General features: G+C 55.6%; 2 protein-coding genes across 9 annotated transcripts in view; one reads left to right on the top strand and one right to left on the bottom strand.

The window, feature by feature from the left end:
• The window catches only part of slc2a3b (solute carrier family 2 member 3b), a 33,916-nt gene extending 30,198 nt beyond the window's left edge, over positions 1–3,718 (bottom strand). Inside the window, exons 1-2 of the mRNA XM_069182555.1 lie at positions 3,529–3,718; positions 1,849–3,363 (exon numbers count right to left, since the gene is read on the bottom strand). The gene's annotated coding sequence lies outside the window, so the exon portion shown is untranslated. The remainder of the gene's footprint in view (positions 1–1,848; positions 3,364–3,528) is intronic.
• Positions 3,719–4,816: 1,098 nt separating this feature from the next.
• foxj2 (forkhead box J2) lies at positions 4,817–14,349 on the top strand. 8 transcript variants are annotated; one of them, XM_069182665.1, is made up of 10 exons: positions 4,817–4,906; positions 6,556–6,833; positions 7,188–7,262; positions 8,289–8,456; positions 8,910–8,987; positions 9,135–9,591; positions 10,546–10,695; positions 10,933–11,034; positions 11,950–12,351; positions 12,499–14,349. In XM_069182665.1, the coding sequence occupies exons 2-10, from the start codon at positions 6,561–6,563 to the stop codon at positions 12,582–12,584; spliced, it is 1,791 nt and encodes a 596-aa protein (XP_069038766.1). In that variant the 5' UTR covers positions 4,817–4,906; positions 6,556–6,560; the 3' UTR covers positions 12,585–14,349. The 8 variants fall into 8 exon arrangements, with proteins under 8 accessions (XP_069038766.1, XP_069038765.1, XP_069038769.1 ...); XM_069182664.1 differs by lacking the exon at positions 4,817–4,906 and adding an exon at positions 5,111–5,194; XM_069182668.1 differs by lacking the exon at positions 4,817–4,906 and adding an exon at positions 5,173–5,262 and having other exon boundaries at positions 8,289–8,381.
• The last annotated feature ends 414 nt before the right edge of the window (positions 14,350–14,763 follow it).

The raw sequence follows: 14,763 nt of genomic DNA, 5'->3' as shown, positions 1-14,763 counted from the left end.
TGAGACGACCCCTACCCCTAGTACTGCAGAACAGCAGTGGTGTAGCAGCAGCAGTTTGTGTAGATGCAGTAGGTGTGACAGCAGCAGTTTGTGTAGATGCAGTAGGTGTGACAGCAGCAGTGTGTGTAGATGCAGTAGGTGTGTCAGCAGCAGTGGTGTAGCAGCAGCAGTTTGTGTAGATGCAGTAGGTGTGACAGCAGCAGTGTGTGTAGATGCAGTAGGTGTGTCAGCAGCAGTGGTGTAGCAGCAGCAGTGTGTGTAGATGCAGTAGGTGTGACAGCAGCAGTGGTGTAGCAGCAGCAGTTTGTGTAGATGCAGTAGGTGTGACAGCAGCAGTGTGTGTAGATGCAGTAGGTGTGTCAGCAGCAGTGGTGTAGCAGCAGCAGTGTGTGTAGATGCAGTAGGTGTGACAGCAGCAGTGGTGTAGCAGCAGCAGTTTGTGTAGATGCAGTAGGTGTGACAGCAGCAGTGTGTGTAGATGCAGTAGGTGTGTCAGCAGCAGTGGTGTAGCAGCAGCAGTTTGTGTAGATGCAGTAGGTGTGACAGCAGCAGTGGTGTAGCAGCAGCAGTGTGTGTAGATGCAGTAGGTGTGACAGCAGCAGTGGTGTAGCAGCAGCAGTTTGTGTAGATGCAGTAGGTGTGACAGCAGCAGTGTGTGTAGATGCAGTAGGTGTGTCAGCAGCAGTGGTGTAGCAGCAGCAGTGTGTGTAGATGCAGTAGGTGTGACAGCAGCAGTGGTGTAGCAGCAGCAGTGTGTGTAGATGCAGTAGGTGTGACAGCAGCAGTGGTGTAGCAGCAGCAGTTTGTGTAGATGCAGTAGGTGTGACAGCAGCAGTGTGTGTAGATGCAGTAGGTGTGTCAGCAGCAGTGGTGTAGCAGCAGCAGTTTGTGTCGATGCAGTAGGTGTGACAGCAGCAGTGGTGTAGCAGCAGCAGTGTGTGTAGATGCAGTAGGTGTGACAGCAGCAGTGGTGTAGCAGCAGCAGTGTGTGTAGATGCAGTAGGTGTGACAGCAGCAGTGGTGTAGCAGCAGCAGTGTGTGTCGCAGAGCCTCTGCACTCCTGGCCGGTTACGGGTTGTGGGTTCGAGCCCCTGCTCCAGTCCAGCCTGCCGTGTCGGTGGGGACCAGCACTGCCTCGGACCCGTGCCCGCGCTCTCGAGCCCGCTGGACTCTACAGCACCGGGGCGGGCTCTGGCCCGATCAGCCGATGCGGCTCGGATACAGAGACGGGCAACAGTCCGGGCACGAGGCTCAGACGGCGGCTACTCCGGCGCACAGTCCTACTGTGGCTCAGCGGGTCCCGGAGGAACCAAAACCGCCACGAGAAAGGAGCAGGGAGAGGTCTGCGCCCTCGAGCGCCAGACACGCGCAGGGGAACTTGCGGCGCTATTTTTATATGCCGGGGGGTGAGACAGGACCAGCGCCGAGAAGTGCGCTTCAAAATGAAAGTCAAAACGTACACAACAGCTTGTAAAACCTCCACTGACTTCCCACAACAGCTGGAACTGTCTGGTCTTCTGGGGGGGTGTGCAGCCCTGCGACACCGTGAACAGGCAGGCCTGCGCATTCGTCTCCGTGAACCCGGAGGAAACACTGCTCTCCACTCGCAGACGGCATCGCTGCCAAATACGACGTGTTGACTCTGCGTGCAGCTCGTGTGGGAGACTTTCTTCGGGGAAACGTCTGCTGCACAACCTGGACGGATTCGCTCGCAACGCAGGGCTGCTTCATGTCACAACGCTCTCGAACTCTCGCTCCCGGGCAGGGGTGCGACCGGCGTGCCGACTTTCACAAAGGTCCCGATTTTGTGCTCACTTCAGAACGTGTCAAGGCCTTCTGTGCCCTTACCAAGATTGAGAAACCAGCCGAAGAAGGGGGCGCGCAGTTCTGTTTGAAACCAACAACTCCCGCCGCCACCTGGTGGACTCCCTTGGGTACTGCAGGAGAGCGGGGAACTGCGCCCATTCTTGCTCGGCCTGTCAAGAGACAAGAGAGGAATCGAGGCTCAACACGCAGGCGGCGTTCCTACCTGTGAAATTTACCTGCTGCCTCGAGGGGTGAGGCCTTTGCTCAGACGGGTCCCCAGGTACGGGAAGTCCTGTGCGGAGTCTGGGCGCGTGCGAGGCAGACGCCCCAGGGGGCCCCGGGGCGCGGGGGGCCGAGGCGCTGCGGCGGGGGTCTGCGCTGTCCAGCGGGGCAGCGGATGAAAATGCTCCGCGATGACCCGTCGGCTGGCGCCACACCTCAGGAAAGCCAGGAAAGATGTTAATGAGAAGAGGCTGCTCCGCCTGCTTTCCGTACTCCTCATTTGCTTGTGGTGAAGTCACCCCTGGGTCACGTCCAGGTGTTTCTCTGACACCAGGGCTGGCCAGTTTGTTCCCACCCCCCTTCCCTCACAACTTTGCGTAAAGAAGAGAAGCATGTGTTTGGCCAGGAGCTCCTACGTCAAGCCCACCGGCTCCGGTGTCACCGATGCCCCCGAAGCACAGCCCCCTGGGGTGGTTGTGTCCATAACCTTTCGCCTTTAACCTGTGTCCCCTGTTCAAAACTAAAGAGGTTCAGTTCCTTTAACCACTCCACACAGGTGCCTTAAGGCCAGGCCTGTGTCAAATTCGACACAATACACCCATCATTTTGTGGGGTTGATTTATCGCGAGCAATTGAACCACTGAACTGATGCAGACGATGGAGAGTCTCAAGCCAGCTGTGTACTGACCGGAACAAGAGCAGCTCCAAAAACTGAGGTTTCGGGGGGACTTCACCCCTATAAACTGAGGTTTCGGGATGTGTGTGTAGTTCACCCCAATAAACTGAGGTTTCGGGGCGTGTGTGTAGTTCACCCCTATAAACTGGGGTTTCGGGGTGTGTGTGTAGTTCACTCCAATTAACTGAGGTTTCGGGCGTGTGTGTAGTTCACCCCTATAAACTGAGGTTTCGGGATGTGTGTGTAGTTCACCCCAATAAAGTGAGGTTTCGGGGTGTGTGTGTAATTCACCCCTATAAAGTGAGGTTTCGGGGTGTGTGTGTAGTTCGCGCCAATAAACTGAGGTTTCGGGGTGTGTGCCACCCTTATAAACAGATGTTTGGGGGTGTGTGTATTTCTCACACACGCACACTTACTACGTACTTACGAACCCTCGTGTAAAGAACAGATCTGAAACCGGACCCGCGCCGGAGCCCTGCCTGCAGCCCGGGAACCCTTTCCCCATCCGCTCCAGCCAGAACCTGGATCCGGCCGGCTGCTCCAACTGCTCCGCCGGCGGGCCGCGGGAGCAGATCAGCCGCGGGAGCAGATCAGCCGCGGAGGCCCTCGCCGGAAGCCCGTCCTCAAAGCGGGCGACACCATCGTGCTCCTTCGCCAGGCTGCCGACAAGAGCCAAAAACCCACCTATAGGTCCCCCTGGCCCGAACTGGTGCTATTAATTGATCTCCTTGATCGTCGGGTTTCCTTCACTCAGAAAAGCCCAGCCTCCAGCAGATTTTCCAGAACGTCCAGTACGCCCGGCGGTCACCCCTGAGCTTGCTTACCTGTACTGCACGGTATCTCCGACACGCGTGACCTGGTGTTGGGACTGCGATGGACACACGCCACTCCCACACCAGGGGCTCTTTTCCCCCTGCGGAGGTCCAGCTGGTGGCACTTCTGGACGAGGGCAGCCCCTTCACCTCAAGGCTGCGACCAGCAGCCCTTCGCCGCTGGCCTTTCAAGAGCGGGGCGTGTGCAGTACAGTCTGTGAAAGAAAAACTCCCACCCACCCTCCCCAGAAAACTGAGATTCCAAACTGGGAGAATCCAGGAGAAAGACACAGCGCTCATCCAGGAACAGGACGCGCTGCTGTGAACCAGCAGCCTCTCTCTCCCTCTCTCTCAATTCAATTCAATTCCAGGTGCTTTATTAGCATGACCGATGGGTACAATCAGTGTTGCCAAAGCAAATAAAATAATGAAATTCACATGAAACAGAACAAAAAATAACATTCATATAAAATCTACAGACATATTACAGACATTTACAACAAAGACATATTATAAAATATTGACATATTCTGTAGGCGGCTGGAGCATTACTGGGAGACAGGCTCACTGTTCCTCAGGCTGTGACAGGAGATCACATACTGGGCTGCCAGTTCAACTGAGTTCCCTCCTCCCTCTCCCAGTAGGATTGGGACCCGTTGTGATTCTGGCAGGTGTGGGAATTCTGGGACTCGATTTCCGAATTTAAGGAAGAATGTTTCTCTAGTCACAGAGTATCAGAGTATCACTCTCTCTCTCTCCAGAGGGACTGCGCGCGTGAGAGAGAGAGAGAGAGAGAGGGGCGTGTGTGTTACGGGAAGAGGGAGGGAGGGAGTGACGTCAGCCGTCAGGAAGGAGCAGTGTGTGACGTGAGCCAGGCAGGGGCCGAGAAGTGAAAGTCTCTGCTCACTTCGGTTCTTGCGGCTCTGTTTACTTTCCCCGGCAGGAAGAGGAGTGAGAACGGAGAGGCAGGGGGACAGCGAGAGGGAGGGAGAAGGAGAAAGGAGCAGGGACGCCGGTGAGCGGCAGGAGAAGAAAAAAGAGCTGCAGGGACCTGCAGGGAGAAAGGAGGGAGGAGTGGGAGAAAAGAGGGAAGTGTCCGAGAGTGACACACACCGACAGGAGCCCGGGACAAATTCCTCGGCTCAGAACTCCTTCCCAAGCCTCCGCCGGCCCCCGGCCTGGGGATCCCACACGACCTGCCTGCCTGGCCCCGTGGAGCCGGCGAGCGGGGGGTCTGCAGAGCACCGCTGGGTGGGTGGGATGGATTTCCCAAGGGATATCTTCTGAGGAATCCCCCCGATGGGCCGCATCCCGGGAGAGAAGCAGACAGCCCCTGGGTCCCAGATCGACCTCGGACGCCACTGAACCCAACCGGGCCGGAATACCAGAGGTGAGACGGGCCGAACCAGGTCGGAATACCAGAGGGGGCCGATCCGGGCAGGAATACCAGAGGTGAGACGGGCCGAACCGGGTCGGAATACCAGAAGGGGCCGATCCGGGCAGGAATACCAGAAGTGAGACGGGCCGAACCGGGCAGGAATACCAGAGGTGAGACGGGCCGAACTGAGCAGGAATACCAGAGGCGAGACGGGCCGATCCAGGCAGGAATACCAGAGGGGGCCGATCCGGGCAGGAATACCAGAGGCAAGACGGGCCGATCCAGGCAGGAATACCAGAGGTGAGACGGGCCGAACTGGGCAGGAATACCAGAGTCGAGACGGGCCGATCCAGGCAGGAATACCAGAGGTGAGACGGGCCGAACCGGGCGCCCTCTCCGGCCTCACGCGGGGCATGTAGTGTGCCAGAGGAGCTTTCCAGGGGCTACTGCAGCCAGCATTGTGGCAACTGCAGTAACAGCAGCTCAGGGATTTGCACAGCAGAATCGAATTCCGTGGGGCGCAGTCCAGGCCAGGCAGACAACGGGGGCGCGGAAGTGCCCACAACACTGCTGCCCTGTCACAGACTTCACCTCCCGCCCCTGCCACTCGTCCGCCCGCCGAGACCCACTGGGGTGGGCTACTGTGGGCCTCAGGCCCCAGCCCGCTGTCGGGCAGCGAGGTGATCTGACCACTGGGGGCACTTCAACACTGCCCAGAGGTACTCGAAAAACATGTCAAACATCAGCATCCAAGTCAGGCTTTCTTCCTTCAGACAGACGCAGTTACCAAAGATGCCCACCGGAGGGCAGTAACGCTATTAGTTCTGCCTGCCTTGAGCGCCTTCAGCACACTAACGACACACTGCATGGCCCAGTCATCAGCGCCGTACTCGGCTTTCACCACACTCAGCACCCCTGAGCAGAACAGCTCAAAGAAAAGTTACTCCTTACTTTGACAGAGATGAACAATCAATACTTGCAAAACTGAAAGAACAGCTACTGGGTGCTATATGTAATGTCACAGAGAGAAAAAATCAAATGTGTTTAATGCTGCTCAGTGCTATCCTTAATTTGGCTTGTGTCAGCGTGTGTCAGTGTGTTCTGGTCACAGTGTGTCCTGGTGTCAGCGTGTCTCAGTGTGTCTCCGTGTATCACAGCATATCTCAGTGTATCTCAGTGTGTCTCAGCGTATCTCAGTGTGTCACAGGGTGTCTCAGCGTATCTCAGTGTTTCACAGTGTGTCTCAGTGTATCTCAGTGTGTCACAGTGTGTCACAGTGTATCTCAGTGTGTCACAGTGTGTCCTGGTGTCAGTGTCTCAGCGTGTCTCAGTGTGTCACAGTGTGTCCTGGTGTCAGTGTGTCTCAGTGTATCTCAGTGTGTCACAGTGTGTCCTGGCGTCAGTGTGTCTCCATGTGTCACAGCGTATCTCAGCGTGTCTCAGTGTATCTCAGTGTGTCTCAGTGTCTCTCAGCGTGTCTCAGTGTATCTCAGTGTGTCTCAGCGTATCTCAGTGTGTCACAGTGTGTCCTGGTGTCAGTGTTTCTTAGCGTGTCTCAGTGTGTCTCAGCGTGTCTCAGCGTGTCTCCGTGTGTCTCAGTGTGTCACAGCGTATCTCAGCGTGTCTCAGTGTGTCTCAATGTGCCCTGATCTCTCTCTCAGGACCCATGTCGACAAACCTGGACTCCAGTCTCACCAGTATCGACTGGCTGCCCCAGCTGGGAGTGGCTGGCTTGCGATCGGGGCAGGAGCGCAAGGCTGGGACAGGGAGTTCTGGGGAGCTGCTTCGCCCCAAGAAGGGGAAACCTCCCCACAGCTATGCCACGTTGATCGCCATGGCGATCAGGTCGTCGCCAGGGAAGCGGATGACACTTAGCGAAATCTACACTTGGATCAGTGAAACGTTTCCCTATTACCACCGTGCTGGGCGAGGCTGGAAGGTGGGAGAGGGACAGAGATTGTCCCACTGTGTCTTTCTCAGTGTGTGTCTGTCTCAGAGTCTCTGTCTCAGAGTGTGTGTCTGTCTCCAAGTGTGTGTCTCACTCCGAGTGTGTGTCTGTCTCAGAGTGTGTCTCTCTCTGTGTGTCTGTCTCAGAGTGTGTGTCTCACTCTGAGTGTGTGTGAGTGTCTCTCATTGCCTCACTCTGTCTCAGTGTGTCTGTTTGTCACTCTGCGTCTCAGAGTATGCTGAGAATATGTATTACTGAGTCAGTATAACTCAATCTGTATTTTTATGTCTTTCACATTCTGTGTGCAACAATCATCCATATTATCTCCTGAACTGTTTTCCACAGAATTCTATACGGCACAACCTCTCCCTCAACAAGTGTTTCAGAAAAATTCCACGCCCTCCAGATGATCCTGGAAAGGTGATAATTACTTTTGTTACTCACAATAATTTAAAACACATAATAATGAACAAGAGAATAGTGTTCTGCTTGATTTATAAAAAACAGGCTTTGTTAATAACCAATCAAACCTGTAGACCAGTCAGTCCAGTCCCAGTGAAGAACTAGTCCAGCTCCCAGTCCAGTCAGTCCAGTCCAGCCTGGAGAGTCTCAGACTGCTTTGTCAGTGTCAGTGAGTCTGATTATAATCCCAGTGAAGAACTAGTCCAGCTCCCAGTCCAGTCAGTCCAGTCCAGCCTGGAGAGTCTCAGATTGCTCTGTCAGTGTCAGTGGAGTCTGATTATAATCCCAGTGAAGAACTAGTCCAGCTCCCAGTCCAGACTATCAGTGTGAATCTAATAATAATAATACCAGAGATGGGGATTATTAGGAGGCCATGATTGGTAAGAGCCAATGGGAACTTTGGCCAGGACATCGGGGTTACACCCCTACTCTTTTCGAGAAACGCCCTGGGAATTTTAATGACCACAGACAGTCAGGACCTCGGTTTTACGTCTCATCCGAAGGACGGCACCTGTTTACAGTACAGTGTCCCTGTCACTATACTGGGGCTTTAGGACCCACACAGACTGCAGGGTGAGCGCCCCCTGCTGGCCCCACTAACACCTCTTCCAGCAGCAACCTTAGTTTTTCCCAGGAGTCTCCCCTCCAGGTACTGACCAGGCTCAAACCTGCTGAGATTCAGTGGGGCTGCCAGTTGTGAGCTGCAGGGTGATATGGCTGCTGGCTCAATTATAATCTCAATTAATAACTAATACGCCTCACAATCACGCTCAAATAATCCAATCTAGCAAATGCCTGGAGAGGTTCAGAGTGAGTCACGGGCAGGAAACTTTGGTTTGATGTTAATTATGACAGTGACGTCAACCTGACGTCATTAGGGAAAAGAATAGTGGACTATGTAGTCTTTTTTTCATTGTCCAACAGTGATGTGATCCAATCAGCTTTCTCTCTCTGACCTGCCCCATCCCTGTCGACTGATTCCAGGGCTCCTATTGGACAATGGACGGACCAACAGGAGACGATCCTCCTCCCACTTCCCGAGGCACAAAACGCTCCCATCCCCAAGAGGAGGAACAGGTGTCTGTCCCACTCTCTATACTCCTGCGGTCTTCTGTTTCAAGTTACTGTCAGCGTACTCAAGCATTACACTGCGTCTGTGACTCTTACTGTACTTTATATAAACCAGGGTCACTGTCAGCCTTACTGTGCTGTAGTGTCCAGTCAGTCAGTCAGTGTCACTGTGCTGTAGTGTCCAGTCAGTCAGTCAGTGTCTCTGTGCTGTAGTGTCCAGTCAGTCAGTCAGGGTCACTGTGCTGTAGTGTCCAGTCAGTCAGTCAGGGTCACTGTGCTGTAGTGTCCAGTCAGTCAGTGTCACTGTGCTGTAGTGTCCAGTCAGTCAGTGTCACTGTGCTGTAGTGTCCAGTCAGTCAGTGTCTCTGTGCTGTAGTGTCCAGTCAGTCAGTCAGTGTCTCTGTGCTGTAGTGTCCAGTCAGTCAGGGTCACTGTGCTGTCGAGTCCAGTCAGTATTACTGTACTGCAGTGTCCAGTGTATTCATACTGTATTAACCGGACCACCCCTGTTGTCTGTCTTACGCTGACCAACAGGAACAAGAAGCCACTCCAGCCAGTGCTGGCTTGCCTCAGGTTACACAAACAGACTCCGCTGCGCCACCTCCCTGCAAGGTACTGACATTACACTTCCTGTCGCCTGTGTCTGTGGGCCTGCCAGCGCTGCAGAACTGCCCCCCCAGTCAATCCAGTTTATTCAGCTGTGACGCACAGACTCCAGTTTACAAACTCTTATCAATTGGATTCTTCTTTCTTTTGCAGCAACAGGCCCCTCAGCAGCTGAACATCATCCTTCCAGCTGGCCCAGTCCTCCCCAGCCCAGTGGTCACCCCAGCTCTCCCAGTCCTCCCTAGCCCAGTGGTCACCCCAGCTCTCCCAGTCCTCCCCAGCCCAGTGGTCACCCCAGCTCTCCCAGTCCTCCCCAGCCCAGTGGTCACCCCAGCTCTCCCAGTCCTCCCCAGCCCAGTGGCCACCCCAGCTCTCCCAGTCCTCCCCAGCCCAGTGGTCACCCCAGCTCTCCCAGTCCACACAGGCCCCACGGTCACTCTGGCTCCCTCAGTATACCCTGCCACCACAGCTGCCCCAGGGCTGCTGCTGCCCCCCAGCTCCGCCCCAGAGCCCCCCCTCCGATTCTCCTTCGCCGACCTGCACCTGCCGGACCTGTACTCCTCTTTCCAGAGCCTGTACCGCACCGTGAAGGAGAGAGCGACCTCGCTGAGTGAGTCCAGTGGGACCTGAACCACACCACCAGTCAGGGTCTCTGAGTGTAGTGTCCAGTCAGTCAGGGTCTCTGTGCTGTAGTGTCCAGTCAGTCAGTGTCTCTGTGCTGTAGTGTCCAGTCAGTCAGGGTCACTGTGCTGTAGTGTCCAGTCAGTCAGTCAGGGTCACTGTGCTGTAGTGTCCAGTCAGTCAGGGTCACTGTGCTGTAGTGTCCAGTCAGTCAGTCAGGGTCTCTGTGCTGTAGTGTCCAGTCAGTCAGTGTCTCTGTGCTGTAGTGTCCAGTCAGTCAGTCAGGGTCACTGTGCTGTAGTGTCCAGTCAGTCAGTCAGGGTCTCTGTGCTGTAGTGTCCAGTCAGTCAGGGTCACTGTGCTGTAGTGTCCAGTCAGTCAGTCAGGGTCACTGTGCTGTAGTGTCCAGTCAGTCAGGGTCACTGTGCTGTAGTGTCCAGTCAGTCAGTCAGGGTCACTGTGCTGTAGTGTCCAGTCAGTCAGTCAGGGTCACTGTGCTGTAGTGTCCAGTCAGTCAGTCAGTGTCTCTGTGCTGTAGTGTCCAGTCAGTCAGTCAGTGTCTCTGTGCTGTAGTGTCCAGTCAGTCAGGGTCACTGTGCTGTAGTGTCCAGTCAGTCAGTCAGGGTCACTGTGCTGTAGTGTCCAGTCAGTCAGGGTCACTGTGCTGTAGTGTCCAGTCAGTCAGTCAGGGTCTCTGTGCTGTAGTGTCCAGTCAGTCAGTCAGTGTCTCTGTGCTGTAGTGTCCAGTCAGTCAGTCAGGGTCACTGTGCTGTAGTGTCCAGTCAGTCAGTCAGGGTCACTGTGCTGTAGTGTCCAGTCAGTCAGTCAGTGTCTCTGTGCTGTAGTGTCCAGTCAGTCAGTCAGGGTCACTGTGCTGTAGTGTCCAGTCAGTCATTATATCTAATATTAACGGCAGTCTATTCCTTGTTTTCTGTCTGGTCAGCGGATGCTGCTTCTCTCCCAGTGTCTTTCGCAGTGCCCGGCGAGGGTGCACCCCTCCACACCCCCACCCTGCCCCCTCTCACACCAACCCCTGGAGCTGCTGCAGGCCCCGGCGCCGACAGGATGCTGCATCCACCACAAGGGGGCAGCTGTGAGTCTCATTACTGCTCTCTGCCCACTACAGCGTAAGGGCTTCATGATAGGAAATATACATCAGCTAGAGGCAGAACCCATTAATACAACTGTTAGGAAGCTTATTCAAGCTCTGACTGAAAGAAAGGATTGAATAATAAAAAAAGAGACGTAAACACAAGTAATTGAGCATACATGAAATCAGGAAAAAAACATGTGCAGTTTCCAGCACGCCAGTGCATCTGTGTTCCCGCAGACATCGCTCCAGACTGGTTCTCCACTCCTGACAGCCTAAAGGAGAGCTTCCAGATCGCCAACAGCCTGGACTGGGCCAATATCGACCTCTCCCAGCACCCAGGTACTGGCCAGAACAGAGCATTGCAGACACGACAGTTTACCTCTGTGAACAACAGACCACCACAGTATAGACCACTGTACAGCAGAGCAGACCAGTGCACCACACTACAGACCAATACACAGCAGAGCAGACCAGTGCACCACACTACAGACCAGTACACAGCAGAGCAGACCAGTGCACCACAGTACAGACCAGTACACAGCAGAGCAAACGAGTGCACCACACTACAGACCAGTACACAGCAGAGCAGACCAGTGCACCACACTACAGACCAGTGTGCAGCAGAACAGATCTGTGCACCACAGTACAGACCAGTACACAGCAGAGCAGACCAGTGCACCACACTACAGACCAGTACACAGCAGAGCAGACGAGTGCACCACAGTACAGACCAGTGTGCAGCAGAACAGATCTGTGCACCACAGTCTAGACCAGTGAAAAGCACAGCAGACCAGTGCACCACACTTCAGACCAGCCTACAGCAGAGCAGACCAGTACAGCACGGTGTAGATAATCGGGACAAAGTAGTTCAGGTGGGGAGCCGCGTCAGCATGCGTAGGCTGCAAAGGAACAGGTAACAGGTTTATTCCCTGCTGAAAAAAAGAAGAAAGAAAACACAAGGTTTCGGCCGTGGAGCCTTCTTCAGGGGTGAGCATCACACCTCACCTCACCTCACCCCTGAAGAAGGCTCCACGGCCGAAACCTTGTGTTTTCTTTTTTTCAGCAGGGAATAAACCTGTTACCTGTTCCATTATTAGGACAGACGGGTATGCAACAGCGCAGCTCTTTTAAAGCAATCACGGGCGTATGATAGCGCTCGGCAGACCCACACAGCGCAGCACGGAGCGGCGCATGTCTGTGAGGAAGCACCGGAGCGGTGTGCCCCGGTGAGACCCCTCTGTCTCCCCTCCGCAGACCTGCTGGAGAGCATGCGGCAGGCCGAGCTGTCCGACTGGTCCCTGGAGCCGGCCCTGTTCGCCTCGCTCTGCGACTCGCTGAACCGCTTCTTCACCCAGACCGGGCTCATCCTGCCCCCCCACGACGCCCTGCCGCCGCCACCATCCCAGCATCCCCTTCAGCTGCCGCCCAGCTCCCTCCCTCCCCGCGCCCCCGGCCCCCCTGCTCCCCCTGCCCCCGCGGCCCACCTTCCTCGCGGCGCTCCGACCCCCCTCCCCGGGCCTACCTGCAACCACGCCTTCCTCCCCCTGCCCGCCCACGCCAGCGCCCCCGGGCCGGTCCCGCCCGCGGCCGCCCAGACCCAGCATGCCGTGCAGCCGGACCCCAGCGCATCGCCGCGGACGACGCCCGCCATCCAGGGTGAGCATCCCCCGAGGGGCGCGTGGTCCTTTCACCACGCCGCGCTTGGCTGCCCCGCAGGAAGGGGGCGCTGTTCGGCAGTGGGGGTGGGGGGGGGTGGACGTGCTGTCTCTCTCACCCACACTTCCCCTCCCTCGTCCTTTTCAGCCCACGGCCGGGCCCCCCAGCTGCGCGCCCACAGCAACAGCGAGGAGATCCAGGACGACTTCGACTGGGATTCGCTGATCGTGTAGAGCCCTCATTGCCGCGGCAACAAATGACACTAACGAGACAGGCGCCGCCATTGCTGTGGGCCGCTGGGTACTGCGGCCAAGAAGACCGATCGAGTGCCTCAGGCTGGGGCCAGTGATGTGCCAGTTGATCCGCGCTTCGACTCCGCCGTTTCATATCCACCAACGCCACCGAACTCGAATCATGTATCGTGTCTGAGAACCGCGATTAATTAACCACACAAAGGTGCGCGCTGAAGCTCCAAGGACGCCCAGCGGCTTAGCTGCGGGGTGTTTTTTGTAGATGTGCAGTTCTTTGTTTCTTGCGTGCGGCTGTCCTGTTCGATTGGTCCGTGTTTCGGTATTGTAATAAAGAGCACGCATCTCGTACCGGACTGGGGAAGGTGTCTGTGTGGAAAATGCAAGTAAAGCTTTATTCCCTGCTGAAAAGAAAAGGAAAAGGACCACAACATTTTGGCTGTGGAGTCTCCTTTGGGTGGGAAGAGTATATATGTGTATAAAACGCTCCTCTTTCACTCCACTTTTCTCTCTGTCCCTCCAGTTCTTCAGTTCTCCCGGCTTCTGTGGTGATCCCCCTGCCCATCCCCCTGTCACAGGCAATGGCCAGGCTGTGGCCCGAGTGTGTCCTCTGTGTGCTGAGCTTTAGTCCTGTCGACTCACGCTGTCTGTGTTACAGCCACACCAGCGAGCCTCAGGACCAGCAGGCTGGGGCCTGTTCTCCAGGCTCAGCTCATGTGTGTGTGTGTGTGTGTGTGCGCGCCACTGGGTGAGGCAGTGTTGTTCAGTGTGTGTGTGTGCACCACTGGGTGAGGCAGTGTTGTCCAGTGTGTGTGTGTGTGTGTGTGTGTGTGTGCGCGCACCACTGGGTGAGGCAGTGTTGTTCAGTGTGTGTGCGTGCACCACTGGGTGAGGCAGTGTTGTCCAGTGTGTGTGTGTGCGCCACTGGGTGAAGCAGTGTTGTCCAGTGTGTGTGTGTGTGTGTGTGTGTGTGTGTGCACACCACTGGGTGAGGCAGTGTTGTCCAGTGTGTGTGTGTGCACCACTGGGTGAGGCAGTGTTATTCAGTGTGTGTGTGCACCACTGGGTGAGGCAGTGTTGTCCAGTGTGTGTGTGTCTTGGCCTGTGATCTGGTGGATTTTGATGGGTGCTGCCCTGAGGCTGGCTGCTGTCAGTGAGCTTCAGGACCAGCAGGCTGGGTGAGGCAGTGTTGTCCAGTGTGTGTGTGTGTGTGCGCCACTGGGTGAGGCAGTGTTGTCCAGTGCGTGTGATCGGGTGGATCTTGATGGGTGCTGTCCTGAGGCTGGCTGCTGTCAGTGAGCTTCAGGACCAGCAGGCTGGGTGAGGCAGTGTTGTCCAGTGCGTGTGTGTGTGCGCACCACTGGGTGAGGCAGTGTTGTCCAGTGCGTGTGATCGGGTGGATCTTGATGGGTGCTGTCCTGAGGCTGGCTGCTGTCAGTGAGCTTCAGGCCCAGCTGGCTGAGGAGCCTCTTCCTGGGCTCAGCAGGGCCTTGTGGGGGGTTGAGCGTGGGTCCCTGTTTCTGAGGCAAAGCAATACTTTTGTGTTTGTTAAATGAAGGGTCTGCAGCCACCTAGTCTGGTGCTGCTTTGCGCGCGAAGCATGTTTTTACAACCATCTGTGCGCCGATCCGATCTGTTCTTGATAAAGCCCACGGAGGGGGGTGGGCTGGGTCCAACTTCAGAGATTTCTCTCCAGATCTCTGGGTGGGTTTAGATTAAAGAGCTTCCTGTCATCTTTGATGCTCAGAAACCCTCTATTTGTCATTCTTTCTTTCATTGTTACCTCATTTCTGTCTTCTGTAATACTTTCCTCCCTTTCGTTAATTTGTTTCTTTTTCATGCGTGAGGTGGTGCGCGTGTCTGTGTGTGTGCGTGCGTGCGCGCCTGTTTATGTGTGCCAGCCCGTGTGCACCTGTGCGTGTGCCTGTTTATAGAGGTTCCTGTCTCTATTTGCATGCCTGTGTGTCTTCTGTGTGTGTGTGTGCGTGCCTGGGGATCAGAGATGTGTGTGAGAGTGAAGCACCTGCGTCTGTGCGGAAGGCCATGGAGGTTGTGAAAGTACTGAAATGATTCTGCAGATACTCAGTGACTCGGGGGCAGGACCTGCGGGCTCTCTCGATGATCACGGCGCCACGCGGGCAGAGCAGGTGGGCGTCCACCTGCT

Source organism: Lepisosteus oculatus, chromosome 23 (genome assembly GCF_040954835.1).
Source record: "Lepisosteus oculatus isolate fLepOcu1 chromosome 23, fLepOcu1.hap2, whole genome shotgun sequence".
In the NCBI taxonomy this organism is placed as follows: domain Eukaryota; kingdom Metazoa; phylum Chordata; class Actinopteri; order Semionotiformes; family Lepisosteidae; genus Lepisosteus; species Lepisosteus oculatus.
The sequence above is the reverse complement of the archived record's forward strand: the minus strand, read 5'-3'. Positions and strand labels throughout refer to the sequence as shown.

Coding starts and splice junctions, on each gene's coding strand:
- foxj2 (XM_069182665.1), top strand. CDS start 6,561: ATGTCGACAAACCTGGACTCCAGTCTCACCAGTATCGACTGGCTGCCC. Junction 8,457..8,909: donor GTACTCAAGCATTACACTGC/GTCTGTGACTCT, acceptor GCTGACCAACAG/GAACAAGAAGCCACTCCAGC. Junction 12,352..12,498: donor GACGACGCCCGCCATCCAGG/GTGAGCATCCCC, acceptor CGTCCTTTTCAG/CCCACGGCCGGGCCCCCCAG.